The sequence below is a fragment of the Acanthochromis polyacanthus genome, chromosome 16, assembly GCF_021347895.1.
Source record: "Acanthochromis polyacanthus isolate Apoly-LR-REF ecotype Palm Island chromosome 16, KAUST_Apoly_ChrSc, whole genome shotgun sequence".
NCBI lineage: Eukaryota > Metazoa > Chordata > Actinopteri > Pomacentridae > Acanthochromis > Acanthochromis polyacanthus.
Window position 1 is genome coordinate 24,556,613 of NC_067128.1, and position 17,718 is coordinate 24,574,330.

General features: G+C 37.4%; 1 protein-coding gene across 8 annotated transcripts in view; it reads left to right on the forward strand.

The window, feature by feature from the left end:
* Window positions 1–14,423, forward strand: part of knstrn (kinetochore localized astrin (SPAG5) binding protein) — a 47,777-nt gene extending 33,354 nt beyond the window's left edge. For 2 of the 8 annotated variants that reach the window (XM_051960935.1, XM_051960934.1), the window contains exons 2-9: window positions 1,263–1,323; window positions 1,424–1,559; window positions 1,804–1,833; window positions 1,919–2,018; window positions 2,191–2,305; window positions 2,388–2,449; window positions 2,777–2,851; window positions 2,991–3,690. In XM_051960935.1, coding sequence (XP_051816895.1) covers window positions 1,305–1,323; window positions 1,424–1,559; window positions 1,804–1,833; window positions 1,919–2,018; window positions 2,191–2,305; window positions 2,388–2,449; window positions 2,777–2,851; window positions 2,991–3,119 — 666 coding nt within the window. In that variant the 5' untranslated portion in view covers window positions 1,263–1,304 and the 3' untranslated portion in view covers window positions 3,120–3,690. The other 6 variants (XM_051960933.1, XM_051960932.1, XM_051960931.1 and 3 more) reach the window with 6 other exon arrangements.
* Window positions 14,424–17,718: the final 3,295 nt, after the last annotated feature.

Genomic DNA, 17,718 nt, shown 5'->3' on the forward strand with positions numbered 1-17,718 from the left:
ATGTAGTTTTCTTGAATAAAGTCACACATAGTTGTATGTGTCGGTTATGTTAAACGCTTGACTCTTACCAAAACGAAGCAAGCTCGATTATGCTGCAACGATTGTTGTTTGAGGACAGCTAACCGAAATCCACTCAAACTCAGTCGATGTTTATGCTCCAGGTAATACCTAATGTTTATGGCCTTGTGATTTCTAACCTAACTATTAAATCTTTAGAAGCAGTAGTTGTACTAAAGCTCTTAGTGGAGATCATAGCTTCACCAAAAGAAACCTGAGCTCCGTCAGAAAAAATGTACAAAAGTGCATGAAATTACACGGCAGCCATTGTTTTTTTTGTTTTTTTTAATCTGTCAGTGTGTCTACCTTTATGTTTTATCAATAAGATGTGAAATTTCACTGATCTGGAAATGTGTAAGATGTTTCTTTATTTTTTTCCAAATATCTGCCTTCATGTTTTGATTTGTGTGTGTGCACTACCAGAATGTGTATTTGATTATTTTTGTTCTGCATTTAAGCTAAATATCCCCTCTGTCCATCAGCAAGCAGTATGACTGAATGTTTTGATGAAAAGGTCTAATTGCAAAAGAATTGGACAAACATCTCGATTCGGGCTGCAATTAGCAATTGTTTTTTTTTTTTTTGGTTGTTATTCACTTTACTGTCATAGAGGAGCAAGGAAACCTGGAAGCTGGAATCCAATACATTAGACTTTATTCTTCTTGAAAAATGCTTAAACTGATAAGTTGATTATGAAAATAGTTGGCAGTTCTTCAATAGTTGAAATAAGTTGCTTGTTGTAGCTCTAATTGTAATTTGATTTGCAATGTAATTCCTTTAAATCCCACATGACTATCACAAGGAGTGAAACATGAATTTGTAACGCCATTTACCCAACAGTTTAAACTCTGGGTTAGACAAGCTGCATGTCGTATATCCTAAATTGCTGCCTTGATGATTATTTTAAAACTTCAATCTCAGTTTAAAAATTAATTAATCTTTCAGCCCCAGCAAACAGGGCAAAATGCATGCCTTTGTGAAGCAAGTTTGCTCTTTACAAAATGAGATTTAAGAATGACATCATATATAAATGTGGCTCTGAGCATTTATTTCAGATAATAGTAATTAGACAACTTGAGCATGAAATTAGAAACACTTAAAGGAAATATTTGTTTTTTTTATGCGGTAATAGCTTTATCAACTTTCTCTGTGTCTTGCTTTCATATCTATATACTGTTTATGGATGCATTTGTTTATCCATCTAGGGACCTATCACTGCTGGCATTGTATCCATTGTGGAAATAGCCATGTCACAAATTCCAAGAGGTGAGTTGAATCAATTATTCTTTCACTTTGCTAGTGGTTTTAATTTATGTACATGATTTAAACGAAGGTGTTAAATGAATAACAATAACCTTTCTTCCAGCCCTCCACTTACCTGCAGAAACAAAGAATACAGGTCATAGACATGAACCCAAAGACAAAGCCACTGTATCCACAGCAGCAAATACTGTCCAGAAATCATATGGTATCCTTAAACCTCAAAAAGAAAATATAGCAAGGTAAGAATAACAACTTTAAAAAAAAACATGTTTCCAACATCCCTAGTGAGGTAAGAGGGCAAAAGGAGGCACAAAACATAGAGTGAAATGAACTCTTAGACAATCTCTTCTCTTGTCCATTTGTGTAACATTTGGTGTAAAGCAAACAAGCATGCCTGCAAACTTAACTGTGTCCCCTGATACCTGCTGGGCTCTGCTTCTTTGCAACTGAATTCTGTCATTTTGTTCACCTTTTGTCTTGCAGGAAAAATGTTGCTCCTAAAGTTTACAAAGGGTAAGTCATTTATTATAATATACATGCTCAACATGCAGTAAGCTTCAGCCATTTTTCCCCACCACTTTACTGCACTTATTAACAGGGTATCCACCAGGTACGGCCAACAGGCAGAGCTCAAGGAGCAATGTCAACATCTGATGGTTGCAAATGAGGAGCTGCAGAAAAACCTGTCAGAGACACAGGTACAGAAATTATTTACTCGGACAGAATGTAACTAATTTATATTAAAGTTCTTTTTTTTTTTTTTTTTTAAAGCGCCTGTCTCTTCATAAAATGCATGTCATATCTGTTGTATAGCATTTATTTATATTTTAACCATGTTATAGAAAATCTAAAATTATTTTTATGTCACAGCAAAGAGTAGCTGAGCTGGAGCTGCAGTTCAGTGACCTCGAAAAGGAGAATGCAGAGGTTCAAAAACACCTGAAGGACTGTCATGTTCTCCTAGTTTCTGCCAAAATGGACCCAGGTGAATTTATTTATGTCCCCACTTTGTTCTTTCATTTCGTCAGCCACATTACTTGTTAGAAATTAACATGTTTGATTTTTAGTTTTAGGAGAAAGAGTCGGAGATGCAGCACAAAAGAATGAGGATCAAAGGAAAGACGTTATGGTACTTTTATTTTATTTAGGTTTATGGTATATGCTGAATCATATACATATCAGTCATGCTGAATTTGTTGTAAAAAACTTAAAATCAAATTCACAGAAATAACTTTAGATTGAATATAAGTTGAATATAAGTTGAATATAAGTAGAACTAAAAACATGTTCTTACGAAATGGTTCCATGCTATGCAACCACACAAATGAAGACAAAATATTGTAAATACACAGTTTACTTGTACCTAAACACACACACACACACAGTTAGCGTAGACGAACGTCTACGCTAACTGTGTGACAGTAAAGATTAAACATCTTTACTGTCTTTATTTCAGAGTATTTCCTCTGACCTGCTGAGTGAATTAAAGGCATTTGGTGATATTGCATCACAGCAGCGTGTTCAGCTAGAGGTGAGCCGTATTCTGTTCCCAGTTTTTACTGTCCTGTTACTTTAATTTGGCCAATGTAATGTTAATATTTGCTATAGCCGATTTTTGGGTTCACTGTGAATTCATTTTCAATGTGTGTTTTTTTTTTACAACCTTTCAGGAGATCCAAACAACAATGACAGACCTCACGGAAGTACGAGAACATATGATGCAGGAAAGGGAAGATTTCTCTCTGCAGGCGGCTGAAATGGAAAAAGCTCTCAAAGAAGCAGAAGCCCTCTTAGTGTAAAAGTGTTAAATAATATTCCTCAATTAATTTTTTTACAAAAGCTTTCTATATATTGGCATGTATGATATTGCTACTGTAACCGAAACTAAATTTTAAAAAAAAATCTTATTTCCTCATGTTTCTCATTCCTTCATATTTCAAACAGTGAAAACATGGTTTTGCCCTTACCAAGTATTTATGGGTAGAATATGAAACACAGTATTTTAAATAACATCTCATTTAGCATCGCTTATGTGTCATTTCAGAAGAACCTTTTTATTTTTGCAATATATACCCAAAGACAATACAACCCCTGGCAAAAGGCTTTCCCACTCTTGTTTTTTATCTTCAGAAAGAATAAGTCAGTTAAAGAATGATATATTGTGATGATCAGGCACTTGTTCTTATCAGGCATTAGTACTTGAAGATTAAGTCTACTTACAAACAGGACAAATCCACAGAAGGCCCACCAACAAAACCCAGTTCACGCAAGTTCTGCTGTTTCATGTTGTTTCCATGGCATTAAGTCTTGGTCAGGATGTGTGGTCTATTGATTGATATAGTAAATAAATTATATATTTATTCCAAAGTACTTCATCTGCAAAGCCTCTGCCAACACTGCCCTAGTATTTCAAATCTTTCTTTTCTCTGGCTGAAGTCAAATAACCTCGCCAGCAAGTTGATTTCTCGCGATATTTGTGTGTTCACAAATCTCTCAAGAAACCATCTTGCACCGCTCCCGCATTCACTGTTCGTACCAATGACGTATATATAGAGCTCTATATATACGTCATTGGTTCGTACAGAGCCAAGTTGGCACGGGCCAATCACGCAGCAGTATTCGTGTGTGGGGCGGGATATCCGGGTGTGAAGACGACACCAAGCGCCAGTAGACCAAAACAAACATGGCAACGGAGGACAACGGTCGTGTAGATGCTGCTATTAAGTCAGTTTTAGCTGAATCTCCTAAGGAGGAAGAACAACGAGAGGCGCTTTGCGCATTTCTGGATGGTAAAGATGTTTGTGCTTTTTTACCTACGGGTTTTGGTAAGAGTTTAATCTACCAATTGGCTCCGCTCGTTGTGAAGATCCCGCGATTGGCTAAAAACAAACCTGTCAGAGGTGGGACATACTGTTGCATTGTCCAATCCGTGCCTCTTTCCTCCGAACGGATTTACATGGAGCGGTCCCAGATTGATATTGTGGAGTACTATCAAGTACTACACAATTATTAGTCTGGCTATTGCCAGGTTAGAAGTCAAAGCAGTAGTCTACAAGAGGAATAGAAGCGTGTCGCCAGAGGATTATATAGCTGCCTGTAGCAGATATTTTGTCTTACAAATTCACATCTCCTGAATATGTATGACACTAAATGTGGTACTCATCCATGCAAAATAGAAATCCTGTTATGTTTGAAAACATCCTTTGTGTGCTGATAGTGATATTCAAGGAATGAATAGTTGGTTTTTATAAAATGCAATTACATTAGCACATGAAATTGCCTGGGTGACCCCAAACTTTAGAACGATAGTGTATTATTTCACGTTTATGCATCTGAAAACATCATCAGTGATGGCTTTTTTGAGAGTCATCATGTGGTTTCTGTTTTGAAACATCTCACACCATCCCCCAGGTCACCAAGCCACACAGCATGTGTCAAGGAAGTCACCACCCATGGATATCTGTCAAAATAAAGTCAGTAATGTGACTCAGACAGATCCAAATGTGTTTGATTACTGTGTCAGCCTTACTGTAATGTTCTTCAGCAACAAACAAGAACTGAAAGAGGCTGCAGTAAAGGCCTGGAACAGCATTTCTAATGAAAAATGCAACAGCCTGGTGAAGTCAATGGGTTGCAGGCTCGATGCAGTTATTGCAAGTAAGGGTTATGCCACCAAATATTAAATATTATTCACTTTAAGTTAATTTAATAATGTCTGTTCCAATACTTTTGCTCACTTGAAAAGTGAGTGGGTTCAAAGAAAAAGTAATCTTTCCTGGGTTGTTTAACACATCCAGATGTAAATACCACGAAATAAAAGCTGAAATTCTGAACTTTTGTGTCATATTCATCTTTTTATCTGAAACCCAGATGTCTTCAGTATGCTACAAAAACAAAGGAATTTCACTTGCTGTTCCAATACTTTTGGAGGTGACTGTATATATAATGATGTATTTAATTTATAGATGTGTTCTCTTGATTTTTCTGTCACTTTGCCTCTGTGACATTGAAAATTTCCTCTTGTAGGACTAATAAATTATATTCTATTCTATAATAATAATAATAGTAATAAATTAGATATTATTATATTTATTCATTAATCCTTATCCCAAATAACTAGAAGAAATCTAAAATGCAAGCCCAACCATAGCTTGGGTCTGAGAAGGCTGCATGAGTTGTAGTTTTGTCAGACTGTCCACAGGAGGGCAGCACTGGGCTTTTTGCTGCATCGTGTGAAGCCCAATCAAATGAAGAAGATGGTGGCGGAAGTAGATCCACAATAACCCTGCGGCAGACACACTAACGTACGACATTGAGTTTCAGTGAGTCAACTTGCATGTTGGAGGACTAACTTGGGGATTTATTTACTGTAGAGATTAGTCTGTTTCTCTAGTTGTTCCTCATTGATGTTTCTAAGCTGCTGCCTCTAACTGGACAGTTGAAAGTTGCTGTTGATAACCAAACCCAGTGTGTCTATCAAGTCCGTAAACATCCCTGTCAGTTCCAGATTGTCATTTAAAATGTTGTTGTTTAATGTTTGTGTGTTTATTCCACACCCAGACAAACATTATCTACACTCGAAGGTGTTTCATGATTAAGTTAAGTGTTTGTCATTGATTCGGCATTACCTTAATGATGAAATTTCTATTGTGTTGTAGCTTTTACAGTGATGTTACAGAGGTAGTGCTTTCAGTAAAACATCCGAAACCAGGCAATGAAGAAACCCCTAGTATATCCCGATTAACAAAGTAGACATTGACAATACGGAGAAATGTTTTTGCTTAGGGCATGTATGCTTTGCGAAGTGACACACGAGTTAGGGATCTTTTAATTTGACGATTTTTGAATGGAGGATGGTCTGGTGGGGATGGTGAAGAAACTGGAGAATGTTCTCACAGTTGTTTGAACCTGCTGATGATAGACTGTTATCAGTTTGAGGGAATGCAACTAATGATAAAATTAAGTTGGATTCTATTGGAAAAGGTAAAAACATTTTAAAAAAATAACAGCTTATTTGAAAATTAAACTAAAGTAGAATTGAGAAAGGTTTGAAACTAAAACTATGTTTTCAGAGGATACTGTAGTCAAAAGTGATCATTGAGTCAGCTGACTTGATTTCCTCTGGCAAATCTCGACTGTATTTCTGACTTGCAAACTCTCCCCTTTAAGAGGAAAAATTCTACGTAGCCTACAAATAATCACATCTTTTGTCTTCCTCTAGGACATGTCTGCAGGTTGTGTGAGGTTTGTGCTAAGTCACGCAGTGAGAGCTATGTGTATTGGCAGCCCTGTCTACTGGACATCTGCATCAAGATTTACAATATGTCGTGGAAGATACAACATTGCTGCTGCCTCCTGGAGATGGTCTCAGTTCTCCACAGAAGGGCACGATGCAGAAGAGACTGCAGAACAGACTCCTGCACCTAATAAAAAAAAGCAGGAGTCTCGAGCTCGTAACTCAATCAGCAGTGTTGGCCGTAAGATCCCTCACCGTCAGATCCAGGTGATAAGTGAGGCTGGTGAGAACTTGGGCACCATGCACCGTGCAGATGTGATCAGGATGATGGATGAGGATGGTCTCAAACTGGTGCTACTCAGTGAAAACAAAGACCCTCCAGTGTACCGCTTGATGAGTGGCAAACAGGTCCATGAAGAACAGCTGAAACTGCGCGAGAAAAAGAAAGCAAAAGCAGGTATGTGGAGTGCTGGTAGGGAACCAAGTCAGTTTAATGCACTGATTCCTTCCTTGAGGCCACAAGGTGATTATCAAGGAAGAAGCCCATGTTATTTCTTATATATTTGCTACTTGCTTGTTAAATTCAAGGAAGTTTTGTATCACTAGCTCTCTAAGCATATTAGGATTCAGTGACTTTTCAAGGTAGAAATCAATTCATGTTCAACATGCTCAAAGTTCATAGAAATAGATAATCTGTTTGTCAGTTTGTCCGATATACAGTATAGTCCTTTTGTAAAAAAAATTAAAAAAATAGTCAGGGAATCTTTCCCTTTTGTTTGGCAGATTTTTTTCAATGTTTTTTAAAATACACAAAAATATCAAGAAAATTATTCAAAATCCAGTAAAGTCACGTGTAATCTAAATAACATCAAAAACTTCTAAATTTAGGATAACATTTCTAAACAAAACATCAAATAAAATGTATTTCAAGCAAATGTAGTTTTTGCCATCAAAAGACTGCTGAAATGCATTTGCAAGTTTAGCATAATGTCACAAATATTTATTTTTTTTATGGAATAGATAAAACTACTAATACAAGTTTATCACTTCAAACATATTTCTAAAAGTATATGTGGTTAGGAACAATTAACAGAAAAATGCATGTAAATATCATTTATCTAAACATCAAAAAGAAAAAGAAAATTATTTCATTTAAAATAAAGACAAGAAAATGTGTTTCAGTCGTGGAAAATGACTGTATTGCTGGAGATGGTTGATGTCCAGTGAAGACCAGACCAAACCCACGCTGACATGAAGCCACACTTCCTTAATATACAGAGTGTCTTTGGGCAGATGAGCGGTGTGGGGGGTGTATATTCATTGCTTAGTCAATTATTCAGGATTGCATGTTGGAAAAGTTTTTAAAAAATGGCACCTTTTTATTTTGACAGTATTTTATTTGTTCCAGCTGCCACTATATTACAGTTTTTTTTTAGTTTATTGTCTAGTTTTTTTCTGACAGTGTTCGATGATAGTTTAGTTTTTGTTTTTTAGCTTTAAACTATAGCATATTTAATTAGGATCTCGTCCAGAGTCTTCTCAACACAACACCCCATTACTCTATTAGTCAATATTACCTTTATGAGTTTCATCTCAGGAATGTCATTAATAGTGTATTAACTTCTATATATAAGATATAGTATTAAATGGAGCTGACTGCATTGCTTCACAGCTCCTGTGCAGGTGAAGGAGCTCACCTTTTCATGTGGCATTGCATCTCATGACCTGAGCACCAAGCTGAAACAAGCGGAGAGCTGGCTGGAGAAGAACCACCATGTGAGGATTACTCTACGGTCAGGACGTGCACCTGCAGTCAACCTGGTGAGGAAGACTGATGTCACACTGTTCTATTACTCAAATCAGAATGGGAGTGAGTCTAAACAAAGTATGTGTACAAATGCAACAGACTCATGTAAATTACATCATTTATAGACAATGTTGATAGAATTTCTCTCAGTGTCGGGAAAGTATATTTAAAAATGGCAAGTAATACCACTTTGTATTAATGTAAAAGCAGATTTTGTTGCCTCAGTTACTGGTTCAGAGATGTTCACTTAGAAATATCCTTGTTTTTGAAGGAAGCGGTTTTTTGAATGAAGATAACATTAAGTTAATCAGAAATCCAGTCTCAAAATTGTTAATGTGGTAAATGACTATTCTAGCTGGAAACAGGTGATTTTTAATGGAATGTCTACATAGGGGTACAGAGGCCCATTTCCAGCAACCATCACTCCTGTGTTCTAATGGTACATTGTGTTAGCTAATGGTGTTGAAAGGCTAATTAATGATTAGAGAACCTTTGTGCAGTTATGTTAGCACATGAATAAAAGTGTGAGTTTTCATGGAAAACATGAAATTGCTGAGGAGACTCGCATCATTTGGTGTGAACAGGCCACTGCTGAGGTTGCCTGGAAAATCCAGACTGACTTTATTTATGTATTAATATAAATACAAATAAAGGCAGTCTGGCATTGTGATGATAGGAGATGATTTCAAAAAGGAGGGGCTAACGAATGCAGCTTGAACGAGAAAGACCCAATCAGCGTAACACGGATGTGACGCACAAACAAATCGACCTTGAAGTCCATGTAGTCCAAACAACAATGGCATGCAGCCGAGAAAGCGTCGCGGTGAATGATTACTGCCGTTTTTGTCACAAAAATCTGCGAATACATGGGGTACTCTCAAGTACAACACTTATTTTTGAAAAGGCTATGCAACAAAAGACTCCTTCCGAACAATTAGCGGTGTTAGGAATAACTTTGTTAATGTTTGTGTTTGGTTACGGGAGGTGCGCAGGTGTTTTATGGGTAATCCAGGCGCTGAAGATGACGCAGCATTAACTCCCGCCTCCCGTGCTATGATTGGTCGTACCAAACTTTCCCGGGAGGGAAACGCGATTCAATTCGCCCAATGCCAAACTGATTCTCCTGTATCTCCTAACAAGGAGATAGGAGATTACATGGAGATTCAGTTTGGATTTTCCAAGCTACTGCTGAGGACCTTTTATGAAACTGGTGGTATCGGTGGTCTCCTATGCAGTGGTTTGCTGGGGAGGGGGGTGCACTGTGCGTAATAAGAACAGATTCAACAGACTGATTAAAAGAGCCATATCAGTTTGTGGCTGCCGCTGGACTCCATTGAGGTGGTGGGAGAGAGGAGAGCTCTGGCCAAACTGTCTACTATGATAGGAAACTTCCCACCCTCTGCATCAGACTGTGAACTCCTTAAGAAGTGCCTTCAGCGACAGACTGTTACACCCTAAGTGTAAGAAGGGCCGTTTCTGCAGGTCCTTTCTTCCAAAATCTGTTAGACTTTACAATGCCACCTTATAAACTGGTCTACCTCTGTTACTGCTGCACTTTTTTCGCCCTTACATACGAATACCACTTATGTGCAATAATGGTTTCAACCTTATCCTCGTGTAAATGGTTTTCTTAAAAAAAGCTCCAGTATGGGATCAATAAACTTTGTCTTGTCTTGTCTTGTATTGCCTGGGTGACCCCAAACCTTTAAACAGCAGGGTACGTAGTGACAAACTGGTCATTTCATTTCATTCACTTCACATCTGCCTCAATGAACAACGAAACATCAGTGGACGGCTCCTATCCCTGTGCTGCAAGACCGAAAGATTTAGGAAATCTTTCTTGCCATCAGCAGTCAGGCTATTCAATTGAAAATTAAACCGATAAGAACCCTGACAATTGAATTTCCCTTCAGGGATGAATAAAGTGATTCTGATTCTGATTTCTGGCCTTTCTATTTTTTTAATACCTCAGCAAGAGTCAAAATGGACTCTAAAGTGTTTATTAGGCCATTTTTTGCCAGTGTTATATGTCTACAAATATGCTAGAGTCTAAATTTTGTCATGTGCTCAAGTCTGCAAAAGTCAGTAGTGTGCATGTTCACCAAAAGTGTGAATACATGTAATACACAGACATGATTTTGTGCACATGATGTAGCAGGGTCCTCCAAGCAGACTCCAAATGGAGTAGAAATTTGTGTAATAACTACACATTGGTCGAGTCTGCAGCTGTCTGTTTTAGTTCTTATTGCTCAGTTTAGACATCTACAGCCAAGATACTACTGTCTGGATTTAGTATAACTTTCTTGGCATATTCAGGTAGATCAGCCGTTATAAGAAACTACTATGCAGAAATTCAGAGTTAAATGACTGTTAGATATTGACTGTAAAATGTATAATCTGTACATATGCTGGTCTTAGTTCTTTGCTTCTTTGAATAGTAAGAAGTAAAGAATATCATAAACATAATGTGTGTTTTTTTCCACAGGACACAACTCTAGAGGAAATGGTGGAACAAATGAAGGTAATGGTGGGATTTGTCTCCAAGCCAAAAGTCATCCGTGATGGTCAAGCAGCCATGTGCATCCTCCGTCCGCCTTCAGGAAAGGAACTAAAAGAAAAGAACAAGGCCTCAGAGTCACCGTCTTTCAGCTCCACTTCAAAGGCTTCTCAGAGCAAAACGCCCCCTGTTACCAGCACAGACACAACAGAAGGATCAATACAGCAGTGATTTGAGGGAAATAAAACTTTTTCACAAAAACAAGTTGAAGTCTGTGCCTACATGTCACTCTCTATTTGTAGTGTGAACATATTAAACAGATGCCGTGTATGGATTACTGTATGGGCCTGCTGAGCACAAGACCAGGGACTGAAGGGGCCATGCTGCATCTGGATCAAAAGAAGCTCACTAGTTGTAAAGTCAATCAGAAGACTGCAAAATGATGACAAAAAAAAGGCACAGCAACCAGAGATGCAACACAACTACACACGTGGACAAAATTGTTGGTACCCCTCAGTTAAAGAAGGAAAAACCCACAATTCTCACTGAAATCACTTGAAACTCACAAAAGTAACAATAAATAAAAATTTATTGAAAATTAAATAATCAAACTCAGCCATCACTTTTGAATTGTTGATTAACATAATTATTTAAAAAAACAAACTAATGAAATAGGGCTGGACAAAAATGATGGTACCCATAACTTAATATTTTGTTGCACAACCTTTTGAGGCAATCACTGCAATTAAACGATTTCTGTATTTGTCAATGAGCGTTCTGCAGCTGTCAACAGGTATTTTGGCCCACTCCTCATGAGCAAACAGCTCCAGTTGTCTCAGGTTTGATGGGTGTCTTCTCCAAATGGCATGTTTCAGCTCCTTCCACATATGTTCAATGGGATTCAGATCTGGGCTCATAGAAGGCCACTTTAGAATAGTCCAACGCTTTTCTCTCAGCCATTCTTGGGTGTTTTTGGCTGTGTGTTTTGGATCATTGTCCGGTTGGAAGACCCATGACCTGCGACTGAGACCAAGCTTTCTGACACTAGGCAGCACATTTCTCTCCAGAATGCCTTGATAGTCTTCAGATTTCATCGTACCTTGCACACTTTCAAGACACCCTGTGCCAGATGCAGCAAAGCATTACTGAGCCTCCTCCATGTTTCACCGTCGGGACAGTGTTCTTTTCTTCGTATGCTTGGTTTTTGAGTCTATGAACATAGAGTTGATGTGCCTTACCAAAAAGCTCCAGTTTGGTCTCATCTGTCCAAAGGACATTCTCCCAGAAGCTTTGTGGCTTGTCAACATGCATTTTTGCAAATTCCAGTCTCGCTTTTTTATGAGTTTTTTTCAGCAGTGGTGTCCTCCTTGGTCGTCTCCCATGAAGTCCACTTTGGCTCAAACAACGACGAATGGTGCGATCTGACACTGATGTACCTTGGCCTTGGAGTTCACCTTTAATTTCTTTGGAGGTTGCTCTGGGCTCTTTGGATACAATTCGAACGCTCCGTCTCTTCAATTTGTCATCAATTTTCCTCTTGCGGCCACGTCCAGGGAGGTTGGCTACTGTCCCGTGGGTCTTGAACTTCTGAATAATATGAGCCACTGTTGTCACAGGAACTTCAAGCTGTTTAGAGATGGTCTTATAGCCTTTACCTTTAAGATGTTTGTCTATAATTTTTTTTCGGATGTCCTGGGACAATTCTCTCCTTCGCTTTCTGTTGTCCATGTTCAGTGTGGTACACACCTTTTCACCAAACAGCAGGGTGACTACTTGTCTCCCTTTAAATAGGCAGACTGACTGATTATGAGTTTGGAAACACCTGTGATGTCAATTAAATGACACACCTGAGTTAATCATGTCACTCTGGTCAAATAGTTTTCAATCTTCTATAGAGGTACCATCATTTTTGTCCAGGCCTGTTTCATTAGTTTGTTTTTTTAAATAATTATGTTAATCAACAATTCAAAAATAATGGCTGTTTTTGATTATTTAATTTTCAATAAATTTTTATTTATTGTTACTTTTGTGAGTTTCAAGTGATTTCAGTGAGAATTGTGGGTTTTTCCTTCTTTAACTGAGGGGTACCAACAATTTTGTCCACGTGTGTACATACAGCCATGGCCATAAGTTTGGACACAAGTACCACGACGCTTGTGAATCTTAGAAAATACCACAAAATTGTCACTTACAATACAGTTCACAACTCCTGAGAACTATATTAAGTTTCATATTTCAAAAAAACATCAAAAGAGTTTGGTGTCATTTTGTTATTCTTACCAAATTCGGTTGTGAAAGTACTGCATTTTTTTGTTATTTTCTTCTAATATTATGTTTTGGGAACAAAGTTGTTCCAATTGTTGGAATTCATTGATAATATTATATCCCTTGTTGATTTGTTGACTAAGTAAACTGGTGCTGTCAAAAAATATTAGTTATGTTCTGTAATAGACATCAAAACAGACATAGTAAGTCATGCTGTGTCCAAACTTATGGCCATGGCTGTACATGGGCAAAATAATCGCATAAACAACTACAAACCGATGCAAAGCAGCTACACATGGATACTGCACTGCCAGAAAAAGTCACAAAATGACCACACAGACAGTTACAAAGAGGTGGAATGACTACAAAAAGACAAAATTATCTGAAAAAGACGTAAATTAACCATACTGGTAACTACAAAATGTAAGACATCTACAGACATTAAAAATAATTAGAAGAGAACCACAAAGCGACACAATGTGCCATCTGCAAAGGTCCAAGTCTAATGTAGCTGGGATGTTTGCATTGTGCCACATTGTGTTCCAACACTACTTTTATGCAGACAGAGGGGATGTAAGTAATCAAGAAAAGTTGGGATAACTGCAGAATTTGGTAGCACCAATTTTCCAGGCTTGATCAACCTTCATTGGTGCAAAACAGCTTAAAATTGTTAACCCATTTCTTGTTCATTGCAAAAAAAAAAAAAAAAAGAAAGGCGTTTTTGGAGAATTCTGAAACGTACATTATTTTTCAGTCTTGGGTAACTTTGCCTTTTTTTATATATATAAACACCTTTGGCAGTTCACCACTTACCTTTGCATCATTTCAGGCTATTCATCGGACCTGAACTACTTGAATAAATAAAAACTACTTGAATAAAAAAATGGAAAAATTGGGGCTTTCTAAAACTTTTGACCGGTAGTGTATATAGTATATTATAGAATCATAATTAATATTATTTCCCCTGACTAAAAATGATTTTTAAAGTCTACCAGCTTGTTTGTATTGCCAGTATTTAGTCTTTTCTTTTTTCATGTCTGCATGTTATCACTGTTTTTTCCCTGTGACAATAACCTTGTTCTTTATTACAGGCTTACTGATTTATGGTACATTTATTTCGCTCATCAGTGGATATACTCCTGTGAAGGGAAGTTCTGAACATCATTTCAAACTTTCCATATGTAAATGTAGTGACATATGAATGACCAAGCTCTTTAGGTCTTTGTTAACTTGTAGTAATGTACTAAAAACAGAGAGTTTGTACATTACAGAATATATAAAATTAAACATGAATTGAGTTTCTGTGCCATTTTGTGCATTCATTTACAGAATAGACTGCAAACTAGACATTAAACAAAATGCATCTTCTGCTGCACCTGCTGTACTGTGGTTAGACTTCAGAGGGCACTGTGGGCCTGTAAATTATGTCATGTATTCCGATAGCAAATGCCTCTCAGAATAAGAATGTCTGGTGTTTCTTTGCCACATTGTATTACTAATGTTTACTTTTAAATACAAGAAGCTTTATATGAATGAAAAGTTGTATCTCTACACTGTTTATTAGTGTGTTTAAAACATATTGAGTCTTATATAGATATGAAGATTACACACAGTTGGTTATAGACCACATAAATATAAAATGAGAAGCTTAAATTTATGAGCTGGAGCAACAAATTATGTTGGCTCATTCAGAAAAAATAGAAAAATGTGTATCAGACTTAGGCTAAAGTTTACTACTTTTCACTGATATTTGATGCATGTTTGTCATAGACAGCATGTCATTCTTCAACCTACTTGAGTACAATTTGATCAAGAACATGACTGTTTCATCTCCTCAGTGAGCAGCTGCATCACTGAAGCAAACAAAACAGACTTAGTACCTTCTAAAAAGTGGAAGATGTGAAAATGTGCATCAGAAAGGTCAAACAGCCAGAGACGACCCTCTAAGAGGGTGCATGGGGGGAGGGCAGTGACTGTCAACTCATCAAGCCCCGACATCAAGGGTCAGAGTGGACTTTCCAAACCGTCACCCTGGAGTGAGTGATCAGAGGAGATGAGTTCCTCCCTCCATCCCCCAGGAACAACGGCTGTTGTCAAACCAAATAGAGGACGGCAGTATTTGGGTGTCCTGACCTCCTGAGGGTCAACTCAATTTGATTTTTATCGATCTGCTTAAGGATTTTTCATTATTTATTGAGAAGTGAAAGTGACTCATTCGTTTCATTATCACAAAACAGTGCAAATACGAAGCATGCTTTTTTAAAATCCTGTTTAGTCAAATTGTACCGAAGGTCACAGTTTTCTGTTTAAACAAAGCTCAATCTAATGTACTTACCCTTTTATAATATGATTATTATATTTTACAACTTTACACATTTTTTAAGTAGGCAAAAGTTATTCCATGAAAAATATAAAATCACATTTATGTTTTTAATCTTTGTAGCAACTGCTGTATTCAGTGTGCAGGATTTATTGTTGAATAATGGAAAGTACATCACCAATCATGCACACTGCAAAATGATCTGTGATAATTATCTCTGCCTGCTATCACTGTAATTTCAGTGTTGTCCCAGTAGATACAGCTAAACGGGTCTCTAGCATAATGCCAAATTGGGTTGAAAAGCATCTGAATGTTGACTGAACATGTGAGAGAAAAGAAATAAAAATCCAAATCATCGGGCTTTGCAAAAAAGAAACACAAATTCAAGAGACTGCAGACATGCTAGCAGCTCATGATGTTGAGCTAGTATGTTGCTCATTATGTTTACCATGCAGATCACTTATTAAAGGACACCGAAATCATACTCATATATTATATTTCATGACCAAATACCAATGTTCTGCCCTGATGTTGTTGCAAGACAAAGTTATAGATTCACCAAAGTTATCACATTTCATCCTTTGAAAATTTTATGGCGATCCATTTAATCAATAGCTGAGGCACTTATCTCAAAACCACAAATGTCACCCTGGCAATAGTGGTAGAGAAGAAGTCACTGAAGTCAGTCCAATACATTCTCTGAGGCATGTGAAGGTCTTTTCAGCCATGGAAATCCATCCCGTTATATTTCACCCTGCCCATATCTCTGAAAACAACAAACATGTTTTTTCCATGAAGCTTAGACCTGTACAACATCTATGTTCTCATCATTATAATTACCTCATGAAATTACAAAGAATCGTATAGAATTAATTGATAAATTATGTTGTGCATGTTGGATTGGAATGGTGGATACAAGTAGGTTAAACTACAAACAAAAAAACTGAAGAATGCACCTTTACAGAGTGAAAAATCAAGCAAAATTGATACATTCAAGTTCAATGGTTTCATGTGTTCACGTATACCTTGTATTTTTCCTCATTGCTCAGCACAAATTACATCATCACGTGGGAGGTGTGATGAAACACATTTTCTTTCAAGAAGATAAATAAACAATTTTATTGTGATTTAGATTAAATTAGGTGACAACACATTGTCACTGCACCAAAGGCCTAATTCTATAAAGTGGAACATTTGGCCTCCAGTAACCTGGTTCAAATCTGTTTATCCTCAGATCCAAGGGCAGTATTTCACCTCAATAACCTCATCAGTGTCCTCCATTGACATCAAAAAGAAGGAAGGTTTGAGGTAATGCAATTAGTTTTGGATGATGGAAAACTACAGTGCAATTTAATTTGTATTTAGGTTTAAATGCAGCCCCTTGCCAGGCACACCACAGTTGTATTCCAGAGAGAAAGAAATATAAATGAAAATAGACACTTTATTATACTGCAAAGAACAGTTTTTAAAGGTGGAATGTGTGATTGATTCTAGACAAAGATTGTTAAATGTTTAGCTATTTAGCATATCTAGAGTGCAAAGAGCAGATTTACTCATACAGGCTATGGTTTTACCACCTGCTCCTCTTGCTCTTTTTTTTTTCTTCTAAGAATTCCCTTCCACCTCACTTTCCTGCTGCCATGTGTATGAGCACTTACATGTCAAGGGCATGTTGGAATAGTGTGGTGTGGATCAGTCCCAGCCACCTAGTTTGTTTATGTAAAGTGTATGACAAGGTGAACATATTCATTAAATTAACAAAAAGTGTATCAGCTTTTTGTCTTATCAAGGTACGGTATCTGTATGTGATGGTCTAAGATTGAGCTGGCAAAGGGATCTACAATCTGAGATTAATGAAGAGGCTTGGAAGAATATCATTTCAAAAATAGGATGGGCAACTACAGATGCGAGAAGCAAATCTATCCACTATAAAACCGTACATAGATATTATTTTAGACCTTCAACGTTATTTAAAATGGGCTTGTTATAAATTGATATTTGCTGGAAATGTGGAACCGACACTGGTACATATCTCCATTGTTTCTGTGAATGTCCTTTTGTTTTTCCATTTTGGACTGAAGTTATCAAAAACTTGGAAAAATGGACAGGCCTGTCTATCCCAATTGTGCCTCAGTTGTGCTTGCTGGGAGACACATCTTTCATGCCCTCCGAGTGTACGAAAGAAATGTCCCGCTTGGTGGTCGCTCCATTTGTGGTTGCTGCCAGACTAATCCTATGGATTTGGAAGAGCCCTCACAGACCCAAAATTGAGG